The following is a 23,738-nucleotide window of genomic DNA, read 5'->3' as shown; positions in this document are numbered from 1 at the left end:
TTGGTTGTTTCAAGTGCAGTTCTGTCAATAAATGGAATTCCCTGATAAAGTTTTATTCAATTAAAATTTGCTATAACAATTAGATGACTAATTCCTCCCAGAAATCTTAACAGCAGATTTTTCTCCAGGGTAGGGGGACAGTTCAAAACCGTCTTAAGATGACCATAGGGTAAAACAGAATGAAGCCATTATAAGCCTTTGGTGTTCTCTTAACTGCTTTCACCAGAAGTTTTATTTTGAGATATGGCAGATGAAAAACATGGGTCATGTAGGGCTTGAGGTTTTAAATTACTGTCTCCATATCACACCATTTAGTTCTCAGTGGATTTTCTTTTTGCTTGAGCAAAAGTCCCAAGAGATTTTTCCAAACATTTTTAGTTTCACAAATGAATTCAGGGAACATCAGCTCAAAGAAGGAACATGTTGCTGGAAGAAAATTGTTACAGAAAGTTCCAATAAAGTTGTTGATTGCAAAGATGAGTTAAAGACATTATGAGGCAAAGCATTAATCACATACACTGTAAAATGGAATCAGCATTTTGGACTAGCCGAACCCCCAGGGATTCTGCTCTTAAGCTGTTGAATCTCAATATTGGGAAAACATGATGATTTCTGAAGTTGTTTTGGTTCCACCTCTAAGTATACAGTAATACTTGTAAAGTTGTCAAAGGTTTTTCTGTCTTGAATAGAAGACAGGTTTTTTTTTCCCCATTCAAATAATGAAGGACCAGTAAATTAGAAAAAAAATGTGTTAATAAATATAAGCTTCAAATTATAATTTAGATCTATAAAATCATTGACTCACTAAATATTGTCCTTTTTTATAATAATATTTTGCTGATTTTATGACTTACATAAAATGCATTGCAGGAAATTTTTGGTGTTCAGCATACCATATGAAGATAATCATACATGTATTCCTATTTTATAAATTGAATATTCAAATAATGTATACATTATTTGTGCATTTTTTATTTTTAAAAATGGTATGTTTAATACTTTTGGGAAATCAGCATAGAATATAGATTGTCAAGAATTCAGATTCAGTAATTTCATGTGAAAGGTGCAAATTCTATTTGAAATAACTTTTATTCAGTGCAAAACATATTTTCTATTGGTAAAACTAGAGATTTATCTCTAATTTCCTGTCTTTTATAAATAAAATGCCTTACTTGATTGAAATCTTAAAATCATTTTCCCATGGGAAATTAGAGCAGTCTTATAAAGTTTTTAAATAAATTGTTAAGTATCTTGAACATGTATTCAGTTTTGATTTAAAATAAAGCTAAGATTTGTTTGACATTGTAACAAATATTTACATTTTGGAAAACAAACTTTGCCTATATTTAGTCTATATAATTTTTAATTATGGATACAAATAATCTTTGCTGTATATTGAAGGAAGATGGAACTTCATTTGTAGATCCCCTTTTACAGTTAGAGTAAAATTTATTTTTTAAACTATATCTGTAGAAGTCAGTTGTACCAAATAATGTACATGTAGCATTTACATTTTCAGCAACTGGAAAATACAGAGTTCTATGTCATTTAAATTGGAGACTGTCTGTCTTTAGTCAATAGGCTTGATCATCATCTGAACTGCCCTCAAGGAATATGAGCCACCTCTGTACTCTGCCCAAAAAATTCCATCTTGGTGCTTGCTTCTGTAATGGCCTCCTCTGTACCATACTCCATTGAGGTTAGAATGTGCACAGGCATTGTACCACCAGCCTCCTTTATGAAAGTGGGCGCAGTTTCCTTTGAGGGGAAAAAAGAGTAGATAGCAGAGTGTAAGTTTCTTCTAAATTCATGCTCTGTAACCACTGAAAATTTATTCTACTTCTGGAACTATCTAATCAGAACTTCTCTTGCTGATTCTTCATTTATTCTGTTGCTGTTTCTTAAGTATCAACTACTTGAAAGATCACTTGAATTGCCCTTTTTATCTTGTCCTTTGCTGGCTTAGTATGTGCTTTTTTTAAAAAAAATGGATTTGATTTTCTAGGTAGCAGAGTAAATAAAATGCAGGCAGTATTTTTATCTGGGAGAGATTGGAATGGAAAGATATGGAGTTGCTAAGGAAGAGGGTAAAGTTTGAGGAAAATTGAATTCTCAAAATAACAAAAAATAATAGAGAATAAAATGGCACTACTGGCAATCAAATAGGCTTTTGTAAACAAGGCATCTGTTCTAGTTATATCTGACTTCTTTTTTTCCTTCTTTTGCCATTATGAAATAAATTAAAATAGAGACCTATGTCCTGCTTATCAAGATACTGCTGAACAGAAAAATTAATCAATATGGGGGTAGATGTCTCTTTATAAGGGCCGGAAACCTAGATTACAAAACAAAAGTATATGAAAATTGAATAAAAATTTTTATGGGGATGTCCTAATTGATTCTTTCTATAGAAAATAATTTTTTTTTCTGTCCTTTACCCCATATTGCAGTCGACTCCTTCTAAGAAATGCCTACCCCATATATCCAAGTGGCTTGCCTCCCTCACTTCCTTCAGGTCTTTATTCAAATTTTACCTTCTCTTCATAGCCTTTCTTGGCCACCCCAGCCATCACTTCACCCACTGTTGCTCATCATTTCCTATTTCCTTACTCAGTTTTATTTTTCTTGAAATATTTATCACCACCTGACAAATCATTTTGTTTCCTCCTTTTAGAGTGTGAGCTCCACTTTGTTCACTGACAGTATCTATCCACATTACCTCCAACAGTGCCTGGCACATGATAGGTGTTCAGTTAGTATTTGTGATGAATTTTAGGCTGTTCAATGTTTTATTTCTAAATGTGTGTTCTTGTTTTGTTTTTTTTTTCATTTTCCCCCCAAGTTGGAACAACAGAACATTGTTCTTGGCAGAGTTCTCAATTCAGGATTACCTAATGGAAGAGATCCTAAAAGCTGTTCTTTTCAGCAGGCTAAATTCCCTTTGACTGAGTCCTGGCCTTTCTGAAAAGATTTATTAGTAGCGCATAATAACCCTTAATAATAGGGTTTTATTATTACATAGAAGATGGTTCTACAAAGAATACACATCAGTTAGTTTTACTCACTTACCTGCATACATATCTTTATCTCTGTCCAGTGTTGTGAATTGTTTACCATTATGCCACATCAGAGAGTCCCCTGCATTTCCCTGGTAGGTTCCCAGGCGCAGTCTGTAGAATTCACTTTCAGGTTCCAGACGAAAGCTGCTATATTCTGCATAGACTTTTTTAGCACTCCAGTCTTCTAATTCAATTAGTAACTTGTAATTATCTTGATTGCTAAGCATATAGATATTTTCCAGTCCAAGCCAGTATTCTCCATCAATGTTTCCAAAACCTTTCTATTAATAAATAAAGAGCATGAGTGAGTAAATAAATGTGGAGATATTAAACATTTTTATAGATAAATTTTAAACATTTGACAGCATAAACATATTGGCCATTTAAAAGATCATGTAACTTTCTAAGCCCTACATAGTCACTTTGTTTCATTTTCTCTTGATATGTCAGTGTTTATTTATACAATTAACTTCAAAACCTATGAATAAGTCAAAGGCAAAGCAATGAAATTCATTCATAGCTGCTAAAAACATTAATCCTTGAAGAGTTCTGGTTTCACTCATACAATGAGCCAAACTTTTTTTTTGGTCTCAAAGTATATGGATACTGTCCCCACCACAGTCACACAAAAAGGATATCTAGCAGATTATAATAATCATTCAATAAAAATGATGGTATCTATTTTAAGACAGTTTCTCTTCTTCAGCTCTATTAGAATTAAGATTAGTAAATATAAAAAGATAAAATAGAAATTTTCAAAGTTCTCCCTTTGAAAAAATCTTTAAGTAATGTTTGAAAAAAATAACTTGCCTATTGCAATAAGCATGTGACTGCGAATATACAACAAAATGTAAAATTTGGTAAACCAGATCTTAACACACTCTAAATGTATCTTCAGGAAGGTCTGTTGGAGGGTCCTCCCCCCACCCCTCATTTGTGCTAGTGACTTGTTATTTAGAAATTTATACAGCTTCTGATATGGTTATACTGATGTCCCATTTTTAGTTGCCAGTAAAATTTTACCTAAGAGTGAATAATCATATGTAACTTTACAATTTTGAATGATCAATTAACCATCTAGAAAATACAAGTAAGAGTAATCGAAGCATTGTTAAGCTGATAGAAACATTGGCTAAAATGTATTACTTATATGGGCTTTTAAATGTGATTTTAATAATGAAAGAAATAAGGTTTTATTAAGAATCTCAATTTTATCCTTCCCATCTTCCATCCTTATACTGAAGTTATATACCACTCATAAAACTAACAGGATGAAACTCTAAATTAGTAAACCCCAGTTCTTTACCTTTACAAAATTGCCCGTTACATTCTTTTAGTCCTATATCAAAAACAGGTGTTCCATCACTTCCTAACAGTACCAGTGTCTAGTGTCAAAATTTAAAACAAAATGGCATGATTATCAGAGATAGTCAAAGAAAGGAGTCATTTTTTTTGAAGGCCTAAACTTTATATTATTGCTTAAATATACTTGATGATGAGTACAAATATGGTCATAAAAAAGCAGTTCTTGTCTTCGCAAAGTATATGTATTGGTCATTCAAACTGAAAGGGAGCAGTTTAAAGTACATCTTCGGTCTCCTTTTTACATTTTAATTTTGACTTGAAAACAAGAGATGAGAATCATCTTTAACTCTGTATCTTGTTAATTGCACAGAATGACTGCTGTTGGGGGGGCTGCTTTGTTCTACCTCCCCCCATGTCTGAATCACTGATTTACCTTATAATTTTCCCAATTTCTGAAGAAGTTGACAGAACCATCTGTTCTTTTCTGAATAACTGTCCAACCTCCAGGATCCAAACTGTTCTCACACCATAGCTGCATTGGTCCATTACTGTTTTCAGGTTTAATCATATAAATCCCACTGACTGAATGCCCGGCTTTTTTTGCTTGTTGACAGTCTTTGAATGGCCCTGTAGTTTAAATATCATTAATTACAAGGAAACTTAATATGAAAAGAGCTATATTAAAACGAGATTCTTACCTTTATGTCTTTCTCTACAGTTGCCAGTTGTTATTTACTGTATAGACAACACTATCGGAGTTAAACTGAAAGAAGTTTTACCCAATTCCACTACCCAGAATATTAACTTACAACTTTCCACTGTTCTTTTAATTTCATATGTATACATTTTTATACTGTTAAAATCATAACACACATAGAAAGTTGAATTGTCTTTTTATTGTGACAAACTTTTCCATGATGCTGTAGTTACCATTCTTGCACTTATAGTAGCTATATAATATTTCTTGAAGTTGGTATTATTCATGTTTATTCCACTATCATTGGAAATTGAAGTTTTGTCTGATTTTTGCTATTATAAATAACATTGTACAGGATGTCTTCATATTGTCTTTTTTTATATTTACTTATAAAAATGTTGAGGGGTTAGCCTATGGATCTAGGAAATATGAAAACGTTCTCAGCTCGTCATGGTGCTTAATTTAATTTCAGTGCGCCTGCTAGTCCCTTGAGATACTCAGAGAAAATGGGATACCACGGTCAAATTAGAAATGCAAAATATTGTATTTCCCATTTAGAAGTTCACAGTGAACATTCACATGTTACTCTCTGAGGTGAAAGAAACAAGAGTCTCCCAAACTTAAGAATCATTAAAACTTTTCCTGCATACAACACTTATTCACAGTCCATAAGAATGCATTTTGGGAAATACTGGCCTAAATGCCTTTCTAAAGAGTTGTATCAAGTTATATTACCAATAATAATTTTCTTATTTAATCTGCATAATGACCTGTGATGCTTCACAGATGGATAGAACAGTTCACTAACTAGTCCAAAGCCATGTATCTTAGAAAGTAGTAAACTTTAGATTTAAAGTCACTTCTTTCTAACCCCAAAGGTCCATGCCTGAAACTGCTATGCTACATTTGCTCCCATGTTCTTTATATTCTCTCCCTGTTTTTTAGGCCACTAAAAAGTTCTTCCAAACATTTTGGAAAATAATTTGTACACTGTATGATTCTTGAACTTGTGATTTCTACACTTTGGGGTCTAAAGAAAGATTAGCTTCTAGTTTTACTGAACATTCCTCAGTTTTGCCCTTCTCCAGTGTTTTGAGCCATTGTTTTTTATAAGCATGCAAAAAATATTAAGTGACTCAGATACAAGAATTATCCTAAAGATCTATTAAAACAAAAAAAAGTGTAGAGATTCCAGTTGCCAAAGTTTATATTTTACTAAAAATTCTAAATTCTTGATGTGTGTAATTTTTAGAAATTAAGTGAAAAGAGAGGTTAGTCAAGTAAAGTTCCTGTACTATAATAATAATAGGATTGTTGAAATTTTGAGAATTGTGTTATCTGTACTGTGCCAAGGATATGCAGGGTCCCTTTGGGGGCCTATTGAGAATTCATTTCATTAAATAGTGATAGAACTATACCATTAGAAGGGGTTCGTAGAGACTGTGAGCTCTTCCTTCTAGACTGTCTTGAGGACAGAGACTATTTTTGTTTTGTTTTTTCCTTCTGATACCATGACATCAGTATCTTAACTATTAGAAATTAGTATCATTGTAGAAAGGCAACACAGTAAGATCAAAGATACAGAGAGTGAAGAAGCCAACCAGATTGTTGAGGCAAAAATTAGTGTTGAGAAGGAAGGTAAATTTGAATTGAAAAGAAGGGCCATGTAATCAGGGACCTTGAGTACCTGTGAATTTGGTAAAATAATTAGTTTCTTTTGTGTTTGTTTTTCTGCCTTTCATGTGTGGGTTGTTTTGTGTTTTTTTTTCCCTTCACTTTATAGAGGTATAATTGATGTATAGTAAATTGCACATATTTAAATTGTACAATTTGATGAGTTTTGGCATATGTATACAAAAACCATCACAACAATCAAGGTAATGAATATGTTGACCACCACCAGAAGTCTCCTTATTATTTGTAATTTATCCTTCCCACTTACCCACCCCCATGTCCAAGTGAATATGCTTTATGTCACTGTAGATTAGTTTGAGTTTTCTAGAATTTTATATGAATAAGATCACAAAATGTTCTCTCTTTTTTTTTAATCTGGATTGTTTCACTCAGCATCATTGCTTTAACTAATCTGTGTTGTATGTATCAATTCTGAGATTTATCTGCATTGTTAAGGTCTAAATAGTTTGTTTATTTTTATTGCTGAATAGTATTTCATTGTATAGAGATACCACAATTTGTTTATTCATTCGCTTGTTGATGGGCATTTAGGTTATTTCCAGTTTGGGATTATTACAAATAAAGGTGGTATGAACATCCATGTACATGTCTTTGTGTGGACATTTGCTCTCTCTTATTTTGAGTAAGCACATAGTGAAATGGCTGGGTTATAGGGTAGATGAACATTTAATTTTTGAGAAGCTGCCAGACCATTTTCTAAAGCGGTCATACCATCTTGCATTCCCACCAGCAGCGTTTGAGAGTTGCAGTTGCCCCATATTCTTGGAAACACTTGATACGGTTTCATCCTTTTTAATTTAAGCCATTCCGTTGAGTATGTAAGAGTAACTCATTGTGGTTTTAATTTGCATTTTCCTGAAGACTGCTGTTGTATTAGTTTCCTAGGGCTTCTGTAACAAACTGCCATAAACTTTGTGGCTTAAAACAACAGAAATTTATTCTTTCACAGTTCTAGGAGCCAGAAATCTGAAATGAAGGTGTCAGCAGAGCTGTGCTTCCTCCGGACAGTCTATGGGAGAATTTTTCCTTGCCTCTTCCAGCTTCTAGTGGCCTCCAGGCTTCCTTGGCTTGTGGCTACATAACTCTGCTTCATCTTCACATGTCTTTCTCCTTTGTGTTTATGTCTTCTCTTCTTTTGCCTCTAATAAGGATGCTTGTCATTGGATTTAGAGGCCACCTGGATAATCCAGGATGTTCTCATCTCAGGATATTTAACAAATTACATCTGCAAAGGCCCTTTTTACCCTTTTCCAAACAAGGTCACATTCACAGATTCTGGGATGTAGACATACTTTTTGGGTTCCACCATTCAACCCACTATAAATACTGCTACTGAGCATCTTTTACGTACTTACTTGCTGTTCATACATCTTCTTTGAAGTGTCTGTTCAAATATTTTATCCCTTTTTTAAAAAATTAGGCTGTTTTTCTTATAATTGAGTTTTAAGAGTTCTTGATATATTCTGGATGAAAGTACCTTGTCTGTATCTTGTCTAGTCTGTGTCTTGCCTTTTCATTTTCATAAGACCTTTTTTTCTTTTAATGTCTGTGTTTTTTGCATACTTTTAAAGAAATTATTGCCAAATCCAGGGTCACTAAGATTTTCTTCTATGTTTTCTTCTAAAAGTTTTATAGTTTTAACTTTTTCATTTAAGTCTGCATCTGTTGCCAGTTAATTTTTATATATGGTGTGAGATAGCATTTGAAGTTCACTGTGTTGCATATGGATATCCATTTGCTCCAGCATTGAAAAAATTATTCTTTTCCCCTTGAATGGGTGTTGTACCTTTGTTGAAAATCAATTAGTCGTATGTATGTGGGTCTTTTTATGGACTCTCTATTCCTTTCTATTGATCTTTATGTCTGTCTCTACTCCAGTACCATACATATTACTGTAGCTTTACAAGTTGTGAAATCAGGTTTTGTCAGTGTGATATAACTTTGTTTATTTTCTAAATTGTTTTGGTTTTTCTCATTCCTTGCAATGCCATATAAATTTAGGAGTTAGCTTGGATATTTCTACAAAGAAAAAAAAAAAGTGCTGCAGGGATTTTGTTTGGAATTGCATCGAATTCATAGATGAATTTGAGGAGAATAGACATCTTAATGTGTGTCTTCTGACCCATTTTTGTAGGTTCCTGAGCTGCTTAATCAAATACCATGAAATGGGTCAGGTTAAACAATGGGAATTTATTTGCTCACAGTTTTGAGGCTGAAAGAAAGTCCAAATCAAGGTGATGCTTTCTTCCAAAGACTGGTGTTCTGGGGATGGCTGCCAGCAATCCTTGGTCCTTAAGCTTGTCATATGGCAAGGCACAAGCCTCTCCTGGCCCCTCCGTTCTCTTCCAGGTTCTGCTGAATTTCAGCTTCTTGCTTCTGTAGCTTTCTCTCTGTCTGAATTTCACTCCACTTATAAAGGACCCCAGTAATAATATTAAGATCCATCCTGATTGAGGTGGGCCACACCTTCTTAACTGATGTGACCTCATCAAAATGCCCTGCTTAAAATGGTTCACACCCACAGGTATGGAATAGATTTAAGAACATGTTTTCTAGGATGCATACAGCTTCAAACCACCACATCTGTGAACATGGTTTATCTCTCCATTTATTAAGGTCTTTCATTTGCTTCAAGAATGTTTTCTCGTTTTCATTGTTCCAGTGTTGCACATCACATCTTTGTTATGTTATCCCTAAGTATTTCATGTTTTTTTATGCTATTATTTATGATGTTTTTAAAATTTTAATATCCAGTGTCCTTTGATAGTATATAGAAATATTTTTGATTGTTGAATATTGACCTTGTATCCTGCAGTCTTGCTAAACTCACTTAGCAGTTTTAGTAACTATTGTGTAAACTCTTTAGGATTTTCTGCATAGACAATCATGTATGTCATCTGCAAATGAAGACAGTTTTACTTTTATTTTCCTAGTCTTGATACCTTTTATTTCTTTTTCTTGCTTTATTGCATTCTCTGGGACTTCCATTACAACATTTGAATTGAACTGGTGTAAGCAGACATACTTGCTTTGTACCTGATCATAAGGGGAAGCATTCAGTCTTTAATCATTAAGTATATTAGCTGTAGTTTTTCATAAAAGCCATTATGAAGTGGAGGAAACTTCTTTCTATTTCTAGTTTGCTGAGAATTTTTATGATGAGTAGATTTTGGATTTTGTCAAAGGTTATTTCTTTATCTGCTGATCATATGGTTTATCTTTTTTGTTTGTTAACATGGTGAATTCAATTGATTAATCCAATCCTGTATCCTTGGGATAAATTCAATGTGGTCATGGTGTATTATCCTTTTTACATATTGCTAGATTCAATTTGCTAGAATTTTAAGAATTTATGTTCCTGTGTTCATGAGGACATTGGTTAATCTGTGGAAGTCCATAAATAGATTCTTAAACCAGGAAGTAGGAATATGATAAAAATAATGTTTTCAGCTTATCAGATTGGCCATAAAATAAATCATGTTCCATTTAAATTCAACATTAATTATCATTTTTATATTATCTGCTTTCTCAGTTATTGAATTTGAATGACAAAGCATTAAGAGCCCTTAGCACAATACTTAAAGTAGTGTTCATCAGTAACTGTTAGTTACTTTCTTTTCTCTTTCATTGCTGATCTTGACACATAGTAGTAGCTAGGGAATGTATGCTTATTTAGTTAGCAAACTTAATATGGTTAATCAAAAATGAATGTCTAGCCATTTCTACTATAGTGAAATAATATATTCCTGAAAAACCTCATATTCTGCAAAATCAGGCACTAAAAATAACAGCTATTTTTAACTATTATCATACTTGCTGTTTAGCTGCTGTTACTTGTGGCACAAAACATTAATATGCTTGGAAAAATCACATATGAGCCAGTATGACCTCTTTGTTTAATTTACATCATTCCTAATCACATATGAGCTACTTCACATCACAAAAACATGCACTATAACCAAGTCAGAGAAGGATAGAGAGGCTGTATTTCAAATAGAGTGGATTTTGCCGAAATTTTACTTCATATGTGGGACTGAAATGGAAGAAAAAGTGAAGTATGACTTCCAGGTCCATACTTAGATTATTTTGTGTAATGCATGGTAATGTACTCATTTGTTCACTTGTAGGGCTCCTCATGGCAAGGACTGTATCTTTTGGTTTTGTGTCCATAGTTTGAGCCCATATAGGCCCTCAGATATTTGCTGAAAAGAATGATTCCTGGTAGCTACAGTAGCTTCCAGAATTTCCTCCTTTCTGCAGTATTTCTTTTAAGAAGTGTCTTTTCTGCATGTCCTATGGGTTTGACAACCCAACAGTCAAGTCGGGAATGAGGGGGTAACAACTAAAGAGATAATTCTACCCTAATATTACAAGTGTTTTGATGGAGAAGTGATACAGGGCACATGGGGACACATAGGAGAAATGGCTAGCCAAGATTTTCAGGCAAGAGATGGACAATTAGGGTCTACCTACATCTGAACTGAATTTTGAAGGTCAAGGAAGATTTAGGCTAGTGTGAGTAGGGGCTCTTATCAAGGCCACACATAGGTAATGTGCAGAGGCACAGAGACAGAAGAGAGCTTGATGCTTAAGGAGTTTCAAGTTAAGCATATTTGAGATGTTAATGGCTGAGGGTGGTACTTAGAAGTCCTGAGGTAGTTGGTAAAGTTGCAGCTCTGATTGCTTTGGTTTGAAAGTGCAATCATCATAGTTAGTTACATTATTTTCTAAGTTGTCACTTTCAAGGTAGTCAAGGATATCTGAGGAGCATTGCTCTTATTTTAAAACCCATTAGTATGGGAGTTAATGCCCATATGAAACGGTTTTGTTGCAGTTTCTCTCATTTCATAAATTTGCTTATGCTATGGATGTCACCTTTGTAAATGTTATGCACTCATTTCAGTATTGTTTTGACAGTTTGCATTTTCTATTTAACTATATATTCAAAGTTGGACTTTCCTTAGGTTATTTGAGTTGCTTTCAAATATTCAGAAACATCATATTGGATATTGTAAAATATTTGCCAAGTACCATTTGTTCCATAGAGCTAGCTCCTTTTTTCCTATCTAATAAGCACTCAGATGTTTAAGCAAATTGGAGAGTTCAAGGTTTCCTGAGTCTGATCTGATAAGGCTTTGATTTATGCAAATTTAAGATTATCTTCAACTTTAATTTTCAACCCTTTTTCTTTAATAGTGATGTTCATATTTTTAGTTTAGGTGCCTGTTATACTTCATTGATATAAAGCTTTAGAAAGTTGAAATCTCTTTATAGAATATATGGATAAAACTAGCAGTATTTGCATCTACTTTTTTCTCCTCAATAAAGATAGTAAATACCAGAATTGAATATTATTTCAATTTATTTTTATAAATATCCTATTAACCTGTCTTAGCTCAGTATACATTGATTTTGGCAAAAATATTTTCATTATTTCTTGCATATCTTTCTTTTTGATCTAGCATTAGATTACAAATCACCCTTAGTAAATACTTTACTGCTTTTTCTGTACCATAAAGAATATTGCCTAGTAGGAATTCTTGTACAACCTACAAGAAAATTATCATCTTCATTCTCGAGAGGTCAAATTTAACTGCCTGTTTGCATGTTATCAGAAAAAAATAGTTGATGTGATTCAGGAGTTTTTCATGATGGCTCAAAGGTACTATAGGCAAGAAATACCTTCCTTTTAAGGTAGGAATTTTATTAACTTTTCTGGCATTGAGCAGTCTTGAAATAGTCTTAATCTTCCATGATAGGCAACTAGATTCTTCTCAAAACAGGAAACTGGAATTATGTACATTGAATTTTTTGTACATGTTAATGTAAACATTCCACTGAAAGCAATGCATCTAAAAAATTTACTCATAGGAAACATTATAATTTCAAAAATGAAAATATTTGGTGTTTTAAAATAGTTTTACACACTAAAAAGCACATTTTTAGTTTTTAATAACTGCTTTTTAAGTTTTACTTTTTAAGCTTACCTTTATGTCCCCATATTCTGTATCTGTTATGGCAAGGCAAGGCACATATAGGGAAGTACACAAAGAAATGTAATAATTAATGATGGTTAAAGTATACCAGACCATACACAATGGACCTTTACATGCATCACCTCATCTGATCCTCAGAAAAGCATTGCCAGAATCCAAGTTTCTTGATAATTCAGATCTGTGCTCTAACACACTGTGAAGAGACGTTCTCAACTCCATTCAGCTACAAGGAATTAACTTATTTTTATAAATGCGCCATTTGTAAAAGAGTAATGTTGCCTTTTATAAAAGAGTAACCCAAATGCAGCCAATGAATAATAACATTAACAGTTAAGAATTTTATTGATGTTGAATTGCTAGGTGTGCAAATACGTTTCCAAACATTTTGTTTTTAAGGTACAGGGGAGGGAGTGTTTCTAGAGATAATTTATTTTAAACTAACTTATTTTGTTATTTGCTGTAAATTCATTTTTATTCTTTTGAGATACATTTTTCTTATAGTTATTTTTAAAGAAAATTTAAAAATTGCCTGTCATTAAAGCAGCTATTTAAAACAAATTGTGTATCTTCACAATGTGCATTTAAGGAATTTATATTGGCCATGTACCCTCAGGTAGAGTACAGTAGTATGGCCTTCTTGATTCCAGAAGCATACCTAAGTACAGCTGTGGCCATCCATCTTTGCCATTTTGAGCAAGCACTCAAACAGGTTTAGACATTTTTCCCATCAAATAGAAGAATAATATGAGCAAAGATTTTAGCATATCATATAAAGAAAAGAACCAAGTCTATTTATTATTACTTGCAGTAATTTATACTTGATAAGAGTCGTAGAATATTAGAACCAGAAAGAGATATTAGAATCATCCATTCCAGCCAGGCCTGTTGTGTTACAAATGAGAAAACAGAGACAAACAGGCAGTGACTTACCAAAGGTCACATACATAGGTAATGGTGGAACCAAGTTTTCTGTTTCTTAGTTCTGTGCCTTTAGTGTACTAATGAGTGTACTAATGAACATTCTTATGGTGTAGCCAACCATTGCATTTGAGGCTAACGTTTATAGAATGAAATACAGTAAGGAAAAAGTTAATGTTTACAACAAATAAACATGAAAAACAAAAAAACCCTTTACATTAAAGATTGGTTTATTAGGGATATAGACACCATTGTTTCGTTAAAATAAAAGTGTGTTTAAGGGGACTTTTGATACGCTAAATCCACTTAGCGGGCAATTTAATTCTGTAATAAAGCTCAATATATGATAAAACTTAGAACAAATGTGTCTCGTTTTCTGTAAGCATTTTTTTGGTTTGTCAGTGTATAAATATGTGAATAATTATTTATTCTGGAATTGGTGATGTTCAGGACCCACATAGAAAAAATACTCCATGGCAGTAATCTCCATATTTTAATTGTATACTCCAACAGTTTAAAGCAAAATTCCACATACCTCAAGTAAATTTACTTATAAATTATATATACAAACTACTATATTAATAAATTACATAATTTCCTCTAATAAAAATGTACACAAAGGCAGATTTTTGAAAGATATGAAACAAATATAAGATGTAATATTTTCTTTCTATACCCAGTGGATCATTTTGTACCCATCTTTTCTTTAGAAATGAAGGAATGTGAGGATATTAATAATAATCATTTACCTAATTTAATGGTACTATGGCCTATTGATACTGAGAACAATATAAAATGAATCTGCTATGTAAGCTATTAAAATACTTTTATGAAGGTCTTTGGAGTAGCAACTTTAAGAAGCTGTATTTTTAAAATTTAATATCAAATAAACTAATATTTATTTAGCATCTGCAAATCATATACAGTGCCATCTACCAGAAGCTAACGACCTAGTTGGAAGGTATTTAGATGTGTATATAAATACTATATGTACATGTAACAATAACTGATAATTGAACAGAGAATATAAGAAATACGTGTATGTGTTACAGAGAGTAGAGGTGTACCTATAGAGAGTAGAGATGCTCATGGAGAGAAGCAACCACTTGAAGCCTGAGGGAGTCAACAAGGACTTCAAGGAAGAGCCAAAATTTTGTCTGAGCCTTTTAATTTGAACAGGCAGAAAGCACAGGAAATACTTAAAAGAAATGTGGATTCATTTTATTAGGGCAGATGGTTTTTCTGAAGGAAGTGAGTGGAAGAAAAACAGAGAAGTAGGCTTGGTTCTTTTGAGGAGGACAGTATTCATTATCCAGACTAAGCAATTTGTACTTTTCTGTTTATATTGAGGAACTTCTAGGCAGAAGTGTGATGTGGTCAAAGCGATAGTTTAAGAAGACAGTTTTGTATATTTAGATGGAGAGAGAAATTGGAATTAGAAAGTTTGCAGGCTGTTAAACAAATCTTAGTAAGAACTAACATTTGAGCGCTAATCATGTAAGTTACTATTATCTTCATTTTACAGATGAGAAAACTGAGGTGCAGAGTCATTTTTTCTAAAGTCACATAATTAGTAACCTAGGAAGTCTACTCCCTAGCTGCTGCCACAGATAACTTAGATGTAGGTTAGAGTTCTGGCTCTGAATAGAAGTAAGAAACACGTACATGAAAGCCTGCAAAGGAAAATAGATAGAATTCATTTAACTAGATGAATGGACAAGAAGGAAGTGTTAAAGATGAGCCAAGCCAATGTGGAAATAAAAGGTAGCATAAATCAAAATAGAAAAATCAAAAGGGGATATTAACCCCTTGATCCATCAGTTTTACTTACAGAAATCCATCCTAAGGATATAATCATAGATAAACTTAAAGAAGAAGTTATAAGAATGTTGATTACCATGTTTCATGAGAGAAAGAATGACATGAAGCTTAAAGTATTAACTGTGTTTATTTCTGTGTATTCGGATATTCAGTGAAGGTTTTTAAAAAGTTTATTGGTATTTTCTAGATTTTCTTCAGTAAATATGTATTGCTTTTATAATATTATTATTTCTAAAAGGAGAATGCTCTTTTGGAAAATTATTTTAGAGTTTAGATATTAGTTCATTCATTCATTCCTCAAGTATTTATTGTCTTAACTACAATATGCTGAACATAGTATACTAAACAATCCGGCCTATCTCATTAAGATACTGTTTGAGTTAAGCCCTTAAAATCTGCTCGGTAGACAGATAAGTTGAAAGGCATTTCAGTACAGGGAGCAGTAGCATGTAAGGTAATGGCAGAATATCGAGATGCAAACATCCAGCTCAGCAGTGGAAGGAAGCAAGCCTTCTAGCTTCTGAAACTGTGAGCCAATAAATTCCTATTGTTAAGCCAACACATTGTAAACTAAAACAGATACCTTTTCCTCTTAAGGCTGAGGGCAAGAAAACATAGGTTTAGTATAGATATTCTAAAGACAGGAAAGAAAGGAACCTAGGATCTGATTAGAGTTAATCTCAGTACAGTAGTAGATGAGTTCATCTGCTGAAAGTGCAGATAAGGAGAAAGTGTAATGATGGTTTTAAGGACAGTGAAAATGGCTTTTTAAATGTTCCCGTTGAGGAGGAGGATAATAAGAGAGGAAAGGGTAAAAGAACAGATTGTTGAGCAGCACTGTGGGCCTCGCTGGAGGCAGATAGATGGTTATAGAACAGTACCCCACAGGTTATGAGTGGATCATGGGCTTGCTCCTGTTTCAGTGGTAGTAACTTAGATTGTAGGAGTTTGGGTGAAAGATTGTACTTTCTTCACAGAATTTGCTAAGTTTTTATGAACTAGAACTTTAGAGCTGGAAGAGGATATAAATGTAAGTTCAGTTCTTGATACTAATAAAAAGCAAAAGGAGAAATTTTAGTGTTCATGTATAATAACATCACAAAAATGAATAAGAATTTATTATGTTTCATAAACCACAAAACATATTAACCTCTTACTTCCATTTTTAACAGTAAGGAGTCACTTACCTTCATTGATGAAAGTTACTGGTGGTATCTTGAAAGGGCTTTTGGTTGGAGAAGTTGCCAGATCAGGTAGTGGCATTAAATCTCTGGGATAAACTGGATCCCTTGGTATCTCATTACCTCCCAGTAGGCCAGGAGTGTACTGATGGCTGTTAGGGATATGTTGTGGCACAACCTGAACAAGAGGAGGAGACACGTGGGTGTCTTGTCGGGAAAATATCCTCAAGCACTGTTCCTCCAACAAATTGATCATCACAGACTGATTATTGACAAGATGAGTCAAGGAAGCATATTTCACCTCTAGTTCCCGGTACCTTGTTGCCATTGTCAACATTTCTGTCGTGATGTTGAGGATTTTATTTTCCAACTGGGAAAGTTCAAGTGAATTATCCCTCTTCCGTATAATCTCATGCAATAGTTGCATATAGAGTTGAGTGACACGAGAGTTCATGTTACGGCTTTCTTTTCTCAGCAGCTTTACCTCATTCACAATGTTTCCATCCACATCCACCACCAGTTGCAGGACATCTATCTCCCTCTTCTGCCTGGAGAGCACATCCTTCAGGTTTTCAAGGTCCATCCTGGTGATCATGTCTTTAATGGTACCTGCATCTTGCCCTTTGGTGTTGACACAAATTGGCCCTGTTATTTTTTGTTCAGGTACCAGAAACGTGTATGCACATTTCTTTGCTTCCTCTTTACTGTCTACAGCACGAGGGTATCTCCTCTGGGTTATTTTTTTTGTTTTGAACTGTCCTCCTCTGCAGGGTCCAGTGCCCATTAGTAGGAAGAATAGCGTACCTAGGATCCAGATAAAAGCCTTCATTTTGAAATAAGGTTTGTCTTTTGAAAAACAAATCAATGAAGAGAAAAAGTAAAAAAAAAAAAAAAATTAATATTAGTCTACTTTTAAAATCAGTAATGTAAAAAAAGTATCTAAGGGAAAAACAATATTTATTGGTGTTAATAAACTGGGCCAGAGTTAATTTTCTTAATTTCTTAGACTCAAGACTAAATTATAGTGCTTTGGCATTTGTCTAAGGATAAGGTTTTCAGAGAATAGCTCTACCAATCACCACCTTATTATAATGCTTTTTGTTCCCCAGCTCACTGGGCAGATGTTCATGAGTAAAGACACTCAGGTACATAGGTTAGGTACTGCCTGGGCTTTTAAGACTTTACTAAGATACCTTCTTATCTTTAAAGAGCTCACTTGTTATCTTAAGACTAAGAAAATGGTATACAATGTTTCTAAGGCATCAATTGAAACATTCTTGCCTAAATAGTATTAAAATTACCAAGTGACTTTTTACTAGTCAGTGTTTTGTATTTATTCTGTGCAATTTCAATTAAATTGGTCCTCTGAAATAAATGCTGTGGGTTTTTTGTTTTTTTTTTAACTATAAAATTAAACAAATCTGAAACCAGACAGTTTTACCATCATGATTTTTGGAGGTAGCATCTCCTTTTGGGATTGGAGATAGTTTTTAAAATGATAGAATGCTCACAGTCATTATTGTAGATTGTAGATGTGTATTTCCTGAACCATAATTTTATACACACACATACACACATACAAAACTCAAAACATGATTCCACAGGTATATACTAACAGAGGTTCTACAAAACTGTATTTTAGTGAAGTGTTATAATTTTCTACAGCCATTACTAAAGGAAGAAATTATCTGTGACTGAACATGGATGTTAGGAGTTGGAAAGTGCCTTAGAGACCATCTTATTGAATGATCTCTTTGCACTGATGAGCACAGCAGCCAAGGCCACACAAATAGGTAATAATTGGAGCCAGGTTCCCTGGCTCCTCAGTCACTGTTTATAGTAGTGGCACATATTATATTCTCTAAAATGTGTGCTTGAAATGTTTCAACCTTCTGTAACAGATGAGAAATACTTGTTCTTTTAGTACTTCTTTTAAGGAAACACTTGAACTAGTTTCAGAAGTCAAAGCTTCCTCCTTTCTCTTTACCTCCCCAAAGAGTAGTAGCAGTAGAGTGGGTAAAGTGTCTTTACTTCTTCAGGTTTATTAGCAAGCTGTTATATTATGGCCTAAATATGATTTCTGTCTGTTACTTTTGTAGGATGGTAGTGGATACCCTAAGACAGAACTTCTCTATCCAGTTTTCCACTGAAGTGTTTGCTTTGTGATTTGAGAAGCCAGATCCCTAGTTGTTTATGCTTACTATTAACAATAACAACAGTTAATATTTATTGGGTGCTTGCTAAGTGCTAAGTACTGTTTTAAGCCCTTTACATGTGTTAAATCACTTACTTCTCAATACAGCCCTATGAAGTAGGTTATCTATTATGAACCCGATTTTCAGATGATGAAAACTGACATGCAGAAGTTAAGTGCCTTATCCAGAGCCACACAACTTCTAAGAGGTGGAGCCAGAACGTGAACCCTGGTAGATTGCTCCAGAGATCATATTCTTAATTAACTACAATATCTTATGGCAACATACTCTAGCCTATTTTCTGCCCCAATACTGTGACAATCCTTATATTTATGTAGTGCTTAACTCACATTAACTAATTGCATTCACAAAAGCACTATAAAGTAAATGCTGTTCCATTTTACAAATAAATAAAGTTCTGGAAAATCTAAAACACTCATGGGATTCAGATCCTCTACTCCTAACTTTTCTAGACCTATAGTTTTTACCCTAATCACATCATAACTACACAGGAGTCGTAAGTTTGTGTTTCTTGTTTTTTGCTTCCTTTTACTGATGTCTATCTCTTTACATTGACCCATTACTTAATTATGCAAAAGTGTTTGTGAATCATTTTTCTTAGAATTTATTTCCATCTTAGGCTTCTCTGCTATCATTGCTTTCCCTCCAAACTTCTCTATCAGTTGATATTTACATGTCTTAAGTTGTGATTATGAGCCCTCCCATGAAATATGGACTCTTCAGCTGTAGTCATGAAAACTGCTACTTTCTAAAACCATTCTCCTTATTTTTGGTGTTCTCAAAAAAGGAGTGTTTTCACTTTTTAAGTTTTAATGTATTGGAATAGCTAGAAGTAAATACCGGAAACTACCAAACTCCAACCCAGTAGCCTTGACTCTTGAAGATGATTATATAACAACATAGCTTACAAGGGGTGACAGTGTGATTGTGAAAACCCTGTGGATTGCACTCCCTTTATCCAGTGTATGGATGGATGAGTAGAAAAATGGGGACAAAAACTAAATGAAAAATAGGGTGGATGGGAGGATGATTTGGGTGTTCTTTTTTACTTTTATTTTTTATTCTTATTCTTTCTGGTATAAGGAAAATGTTCAAAAATTGATTGGGGTGATGAATGCATAACTATATGATGGTACTGTGAACAGTTGATTGTACACCATGGATGATTGTATGGTATGTGAATATATCTCAATAGAACTGAATTTTAAAAAAAAGTGTTTTCAAAATGGATTGCTGTTTTATGTTTTCATACTTTCCCTTCTTTATCAGTAGAAAATTTAGACCTTAGTAATCATCTATTTTTTTAAAAGTGAAAGGGGAGTACTTATACTATACAAGAGTTACCTATGCTGAAAACTGATAAAAGATTTCTTGTTATATTTATGGATTCATGGAATTTGGTTATGGTTTGTTAAAAAAAATTAGTGACAGTAAAATAAAACATAAGCAATTAGCCTTCTGGGTAAATGAACAGCATTTCTCCTTCATAATAAACTTACCTAGTGTTAAACACTGCTCATTTCACTTTAGTAATAGAATGGAGACTCTTAGATTATAAAATTATTTTATTTAAATAATGTAATTGAAATAAGCTACCAAAACAAGGGAAATTCAGGAAATATCATGAAACTTCAAAACAAATAGAATTTTATGAACAATATTGATTGAACAGCTTTATTAATATCAAACACAGACTTTCATAGAACAACTAAGAATATATCCATCCAAGACTGCTATTGTTACTGTTGTTACTATTGTTACAATGTTGTCATGGAAGAACAAAAATATCAAAATACTAATCTGTATTAAAATAGCAATAACTTCCTTTTGTATATTCTACGTGGGTTCATTATGATTCTCTATGGTTCCTATAAGACCAAATGATAAGCTAAATCACTGTCTGCCTTAAAAGAGAATCTGATCTAAGTTGGCATTTAAGGGAGACAACTAAGAGTTTGTTTTTTAAAAAATAAATATAATTCCCTTATCTTTCCAAGCTTATGACTTTGTTGTCATCTAAGGTGAAGCAAGGAGCCACATTTCTTAGGTAGTAGACAAGTTACGTCATTTACTTTTCACTGAAAAACCATAGATGTCTTAAATGTTTAATTCAGGCCTTAAGTAAAAAAAAAATGGTTTAAAAAATGCATTTACTGTTACATTTTCTAAAAACATTCCCTTATTTAATATTTTCCCACATGTGTTCAGTTTTAAAAGTGAAAGATCCATAAATCTGTGTTACCTCATAAAACCTTTCTGTATATGTTAAAATTTTCCTAAGTCCCAAGAGAGTGTTATAAATTAGTTACAGAACACTTAACTAAATCTGTGTCTTTGCTTGGTTGTTTTTAGAGGAAAAAAAAGTCCTCCTTGCATTGGGTTAATTTTATTTGTACTGTTTCTCTTCATAGTTGCTACATTGCCAGGAAAGAGAAGAAATAAAAATCAGGATTTACTTCCTTTTAGATGGTAAACTCATAGAGGCATTTAACTGGCTGTGTCAAATTTGCTAAGAACAGCATGAGGCAATGAACTTAAATTTATGAAGCATTGAGTTTATCTTAGATAAAGAGTTTCTAGATTGTGAAATATGTTCTGGGAAGAGACTTGAGAAGGGTCTCATCCTCTGGAGATATTAAAGGAAAGCATAAATAGTTATCTCTGTGATTTGGGTTTCAGATTAAATGCTTGCCTAAGACTTCATTAAGAACTGAGGCTTAACAAGGTCCTCCACTTTTCATAGCAAGCAACAACAAAATTCAGGGATATCAATATTTCAGGTCTGTTATTGCTTAGAAAATTTATTAGAATATTTTGTAAAATATGTGGTTAATAGAAATCCTCGCAATATTTACTTACCCAAGGAAGTTTTGAATCTTTGGAGAAAAGAATATAAAAGTAAAGTTGAAAAATCTTAACCATTATTTGTTTGTTAAAGATTCTTACCATTAATTTCTTCAGTTTTCAGAAGGCTGGGCAATCCTCAAATCATAACAAACGTAGTATCTTTGGCAGTAAAGCTTACCACTGGTAACTAGTAATTTTATTTTTAATAATTCTCATAATATTATTAAGCAAAGTCCTCAGATGGAATATTGAATGGTTATTTAATTGTATTAAATATTTCTATTTCAAAATATTTCTATCTAAAATATATTATATACTCTTGGCCTTTCATCATGTTTTTAAGTAATTATGTCTTCTGGATTTTTATTTTCAGTTGTTAATGCTGACTCCTTATATAATAACTTCTATCACATTTTATATTTTTTCCTCAAGCCTAATCTATAAGAAGGTTTTAAAGGTTTTTTTTTTTTTAATGTATTAATAACTTATCTTTTCCAAGTAATTTGAGCTATAGCAATTTTAATTTCTGTTACCCAAGTTAAATTACTGTTAGATGTGAAACCTGGAAAATTATTTAAAATTTTGAGTTGTAGCAAGAGATACCATAGATTTATCTAAATTTTTAGAAGGATTTTCTTCTTAATATTTGATTTTACTCTGAGATGGTAGTATAGTCTTTTAGATATTTTTATATCTTTGTTGCTTTGTTTTATAGCTATACTTTGAGAAATCCAACAATATATATCTTCAGCATATATTCTGTAGCTATTTGAAGAGAAGCTAATGATGTTTACAACTATTTTCTTTAGTTTATATCCCTTTGTTTTTAATCATAGTGCTGTAAACCATATATGCTTAATCTGTTACTTGTTAAAATTTCTTTCTAGTGCCACTATAGCACTTATTTTCTGAAACCCAGCGTTTATGCAGCAATCTATATAATCATGTACAAGAAATATCTCTAAATAGAGCCTCAGTAATATAAGCATTACCATCATAAAGTACTTAAATGACCAGTTTTTACATGAAATTGCAAAACAAAAAAAATGTATCAGAGGATATAATTGTAGAATATTACAGAGTTTTTTGTTTAATAGATTTTGACATTTCTACAAGAATAAAAGAATTCTGTATGTTAACATACCTAGTATTTTTAAATAAAAATAAAAAGTATTAAAATACCTTTTTGTATCTGTTGATAATGTGAATCCAGGAACTTGCTGCCCTTATTCTTGATTTTTAAAAATTAGTATAGACGTTTGTTCATCTGTGACTTTAATGACAGCTGCATTTTTGTTTTGGGTCGTTGAAGCCAAGCGGTAATAATGAACTTCTTTTTCTTCTTATGATAGTGATCAATTGAATCTGACAAGTCACCTATGTAGTTTTAAATAGTATAGTGGAAGTTCTGGTCTGTGGGCTGTCTTTAATCCAGCAGAGAAAGCATTGTGGCTTTCCTCAGTCTGCCGCATGGAGAAATGCAGTTAACCAGCTGCAGCTGACCCAGATTGTACATACAGTACCCTTGAATAGTGATTCCCTCTTTTTTTCAGTACATGCAAGTTCAGCCCACATATTACGTCACCAAAAATTGCTGGAGATTGGGGGGAAAAATCGCCTCTGTAGGATTTCCTCTCTGTAGCCTTAAATAGGAGTGGGGGTGGTGGGATCAGCAGGAGGTTGAATGCTACGAACAAGGAGAGATTGTGTGCAGGTTGAAGGAAGGGCACCATCTGGAAACAAACTGTCATAGTTCAGCAGGCAATTATAAAACAAACATTTTAGTCGGCTCGCCAGCGATCTTTTAAGTTTAATACTGAAAAATAGTACTCAACTTCGCTTAGAAGTAGTTGCAGGCTGATAAGTTTGTTTTTTTGTAACAGAACAGGAAGAAGCCTTTGTCAGGAGGCAGCCAGCTAAGTAACATATTCTATAGCCTAGAATTTTTAAACATTTTACTTACTAAGTTGCCATTTTAGAAGGTCTTAAACTTACAAGCAACC

General features: G+C 33.2%; 2 protein-coding genes across 5 annotated transcripts in view; one reads left to right on the top strand and one right to left on the bottom strand.

The window, feature by feature from the left end:
• RALGPS2 (Ral GEF with PH domain and SH3 binding motif 2) overlaps nucleotides 1-23,738 on the top strand; it is a 214,576-nt gene that overhangs the window by 138,173 nt on the left and 52,665 nt on the right. The gene's annotated exons all lie outside the window — the stretch shown is intronic.
• ANGPTL1 (angiopoietin like 1) lies at nucleotides 198-23,226 on the bottom strand. Its single transcript, XM_037825271.1, has 5 exons — nucleotides 22,918-23,226; nucleotides 16,679-17,518; nucleotides 4,798-4,991; nucleotides 3,070-3,340; nucleotides 198-1,758 (listed from the first exon to the last, which is right to left on the bottom strand). Exons 2-5 carry the CDS (start codon nucleotides 17,499-17,501, stop codon nucleotides 1,571-1,573), a joined length of 1,476 nt encoding a protein of 491 aa, XP_037681199.1. The 5' UTR covers nucleotides 17,502-17,518; nucleotides 22,918-23,226; the 3' UTR covers nucleotides 198-1,570.

The sequence above is a fragment of the Choloepus didactylus genome, chromosome 2 (genome assembly GCF_015220235.1).
Source record: "Choloepus didactylus isolate mChoDid1 chromosome 2, mChoDid1.pri, whole genome shotgun sequence".
NCBI lineage: Eukaryota > Metazoa > Chordata > Mammalia > Pilosa > Megalonychidae > Choloepus > Choloepus didactylus.
Note: the sequence above shows the minus strand (reverse complement) of the source record. Positions and strands in the feature narration are given on the sequence as shown.

Bases quoted from the DNA above. Each gene is read 5' to 3' on its own strand.
- ANGPTL1 (XM_037825271.1), bottom strand. From the start codon at position 17,501: ATGAAGGCTTTTATCTGGATCCTAGGTACGCTATTCTTCCTACTAATG. The intron at 3,341-4,797 runs GTAAATCAGTGA...ATTTATTAATAG, and splicing joins GAAATTGGGAAAATTATAAG to AAAGGTTTTGGAAACATTGA. The intron at 1,759-3,069 runs GTAAGTGAGTAA...TTCCCCTCAAAG, and splicing joins AGATAAAGATATGTATGCAG to GAAACTGCGCCCACTTTCAT.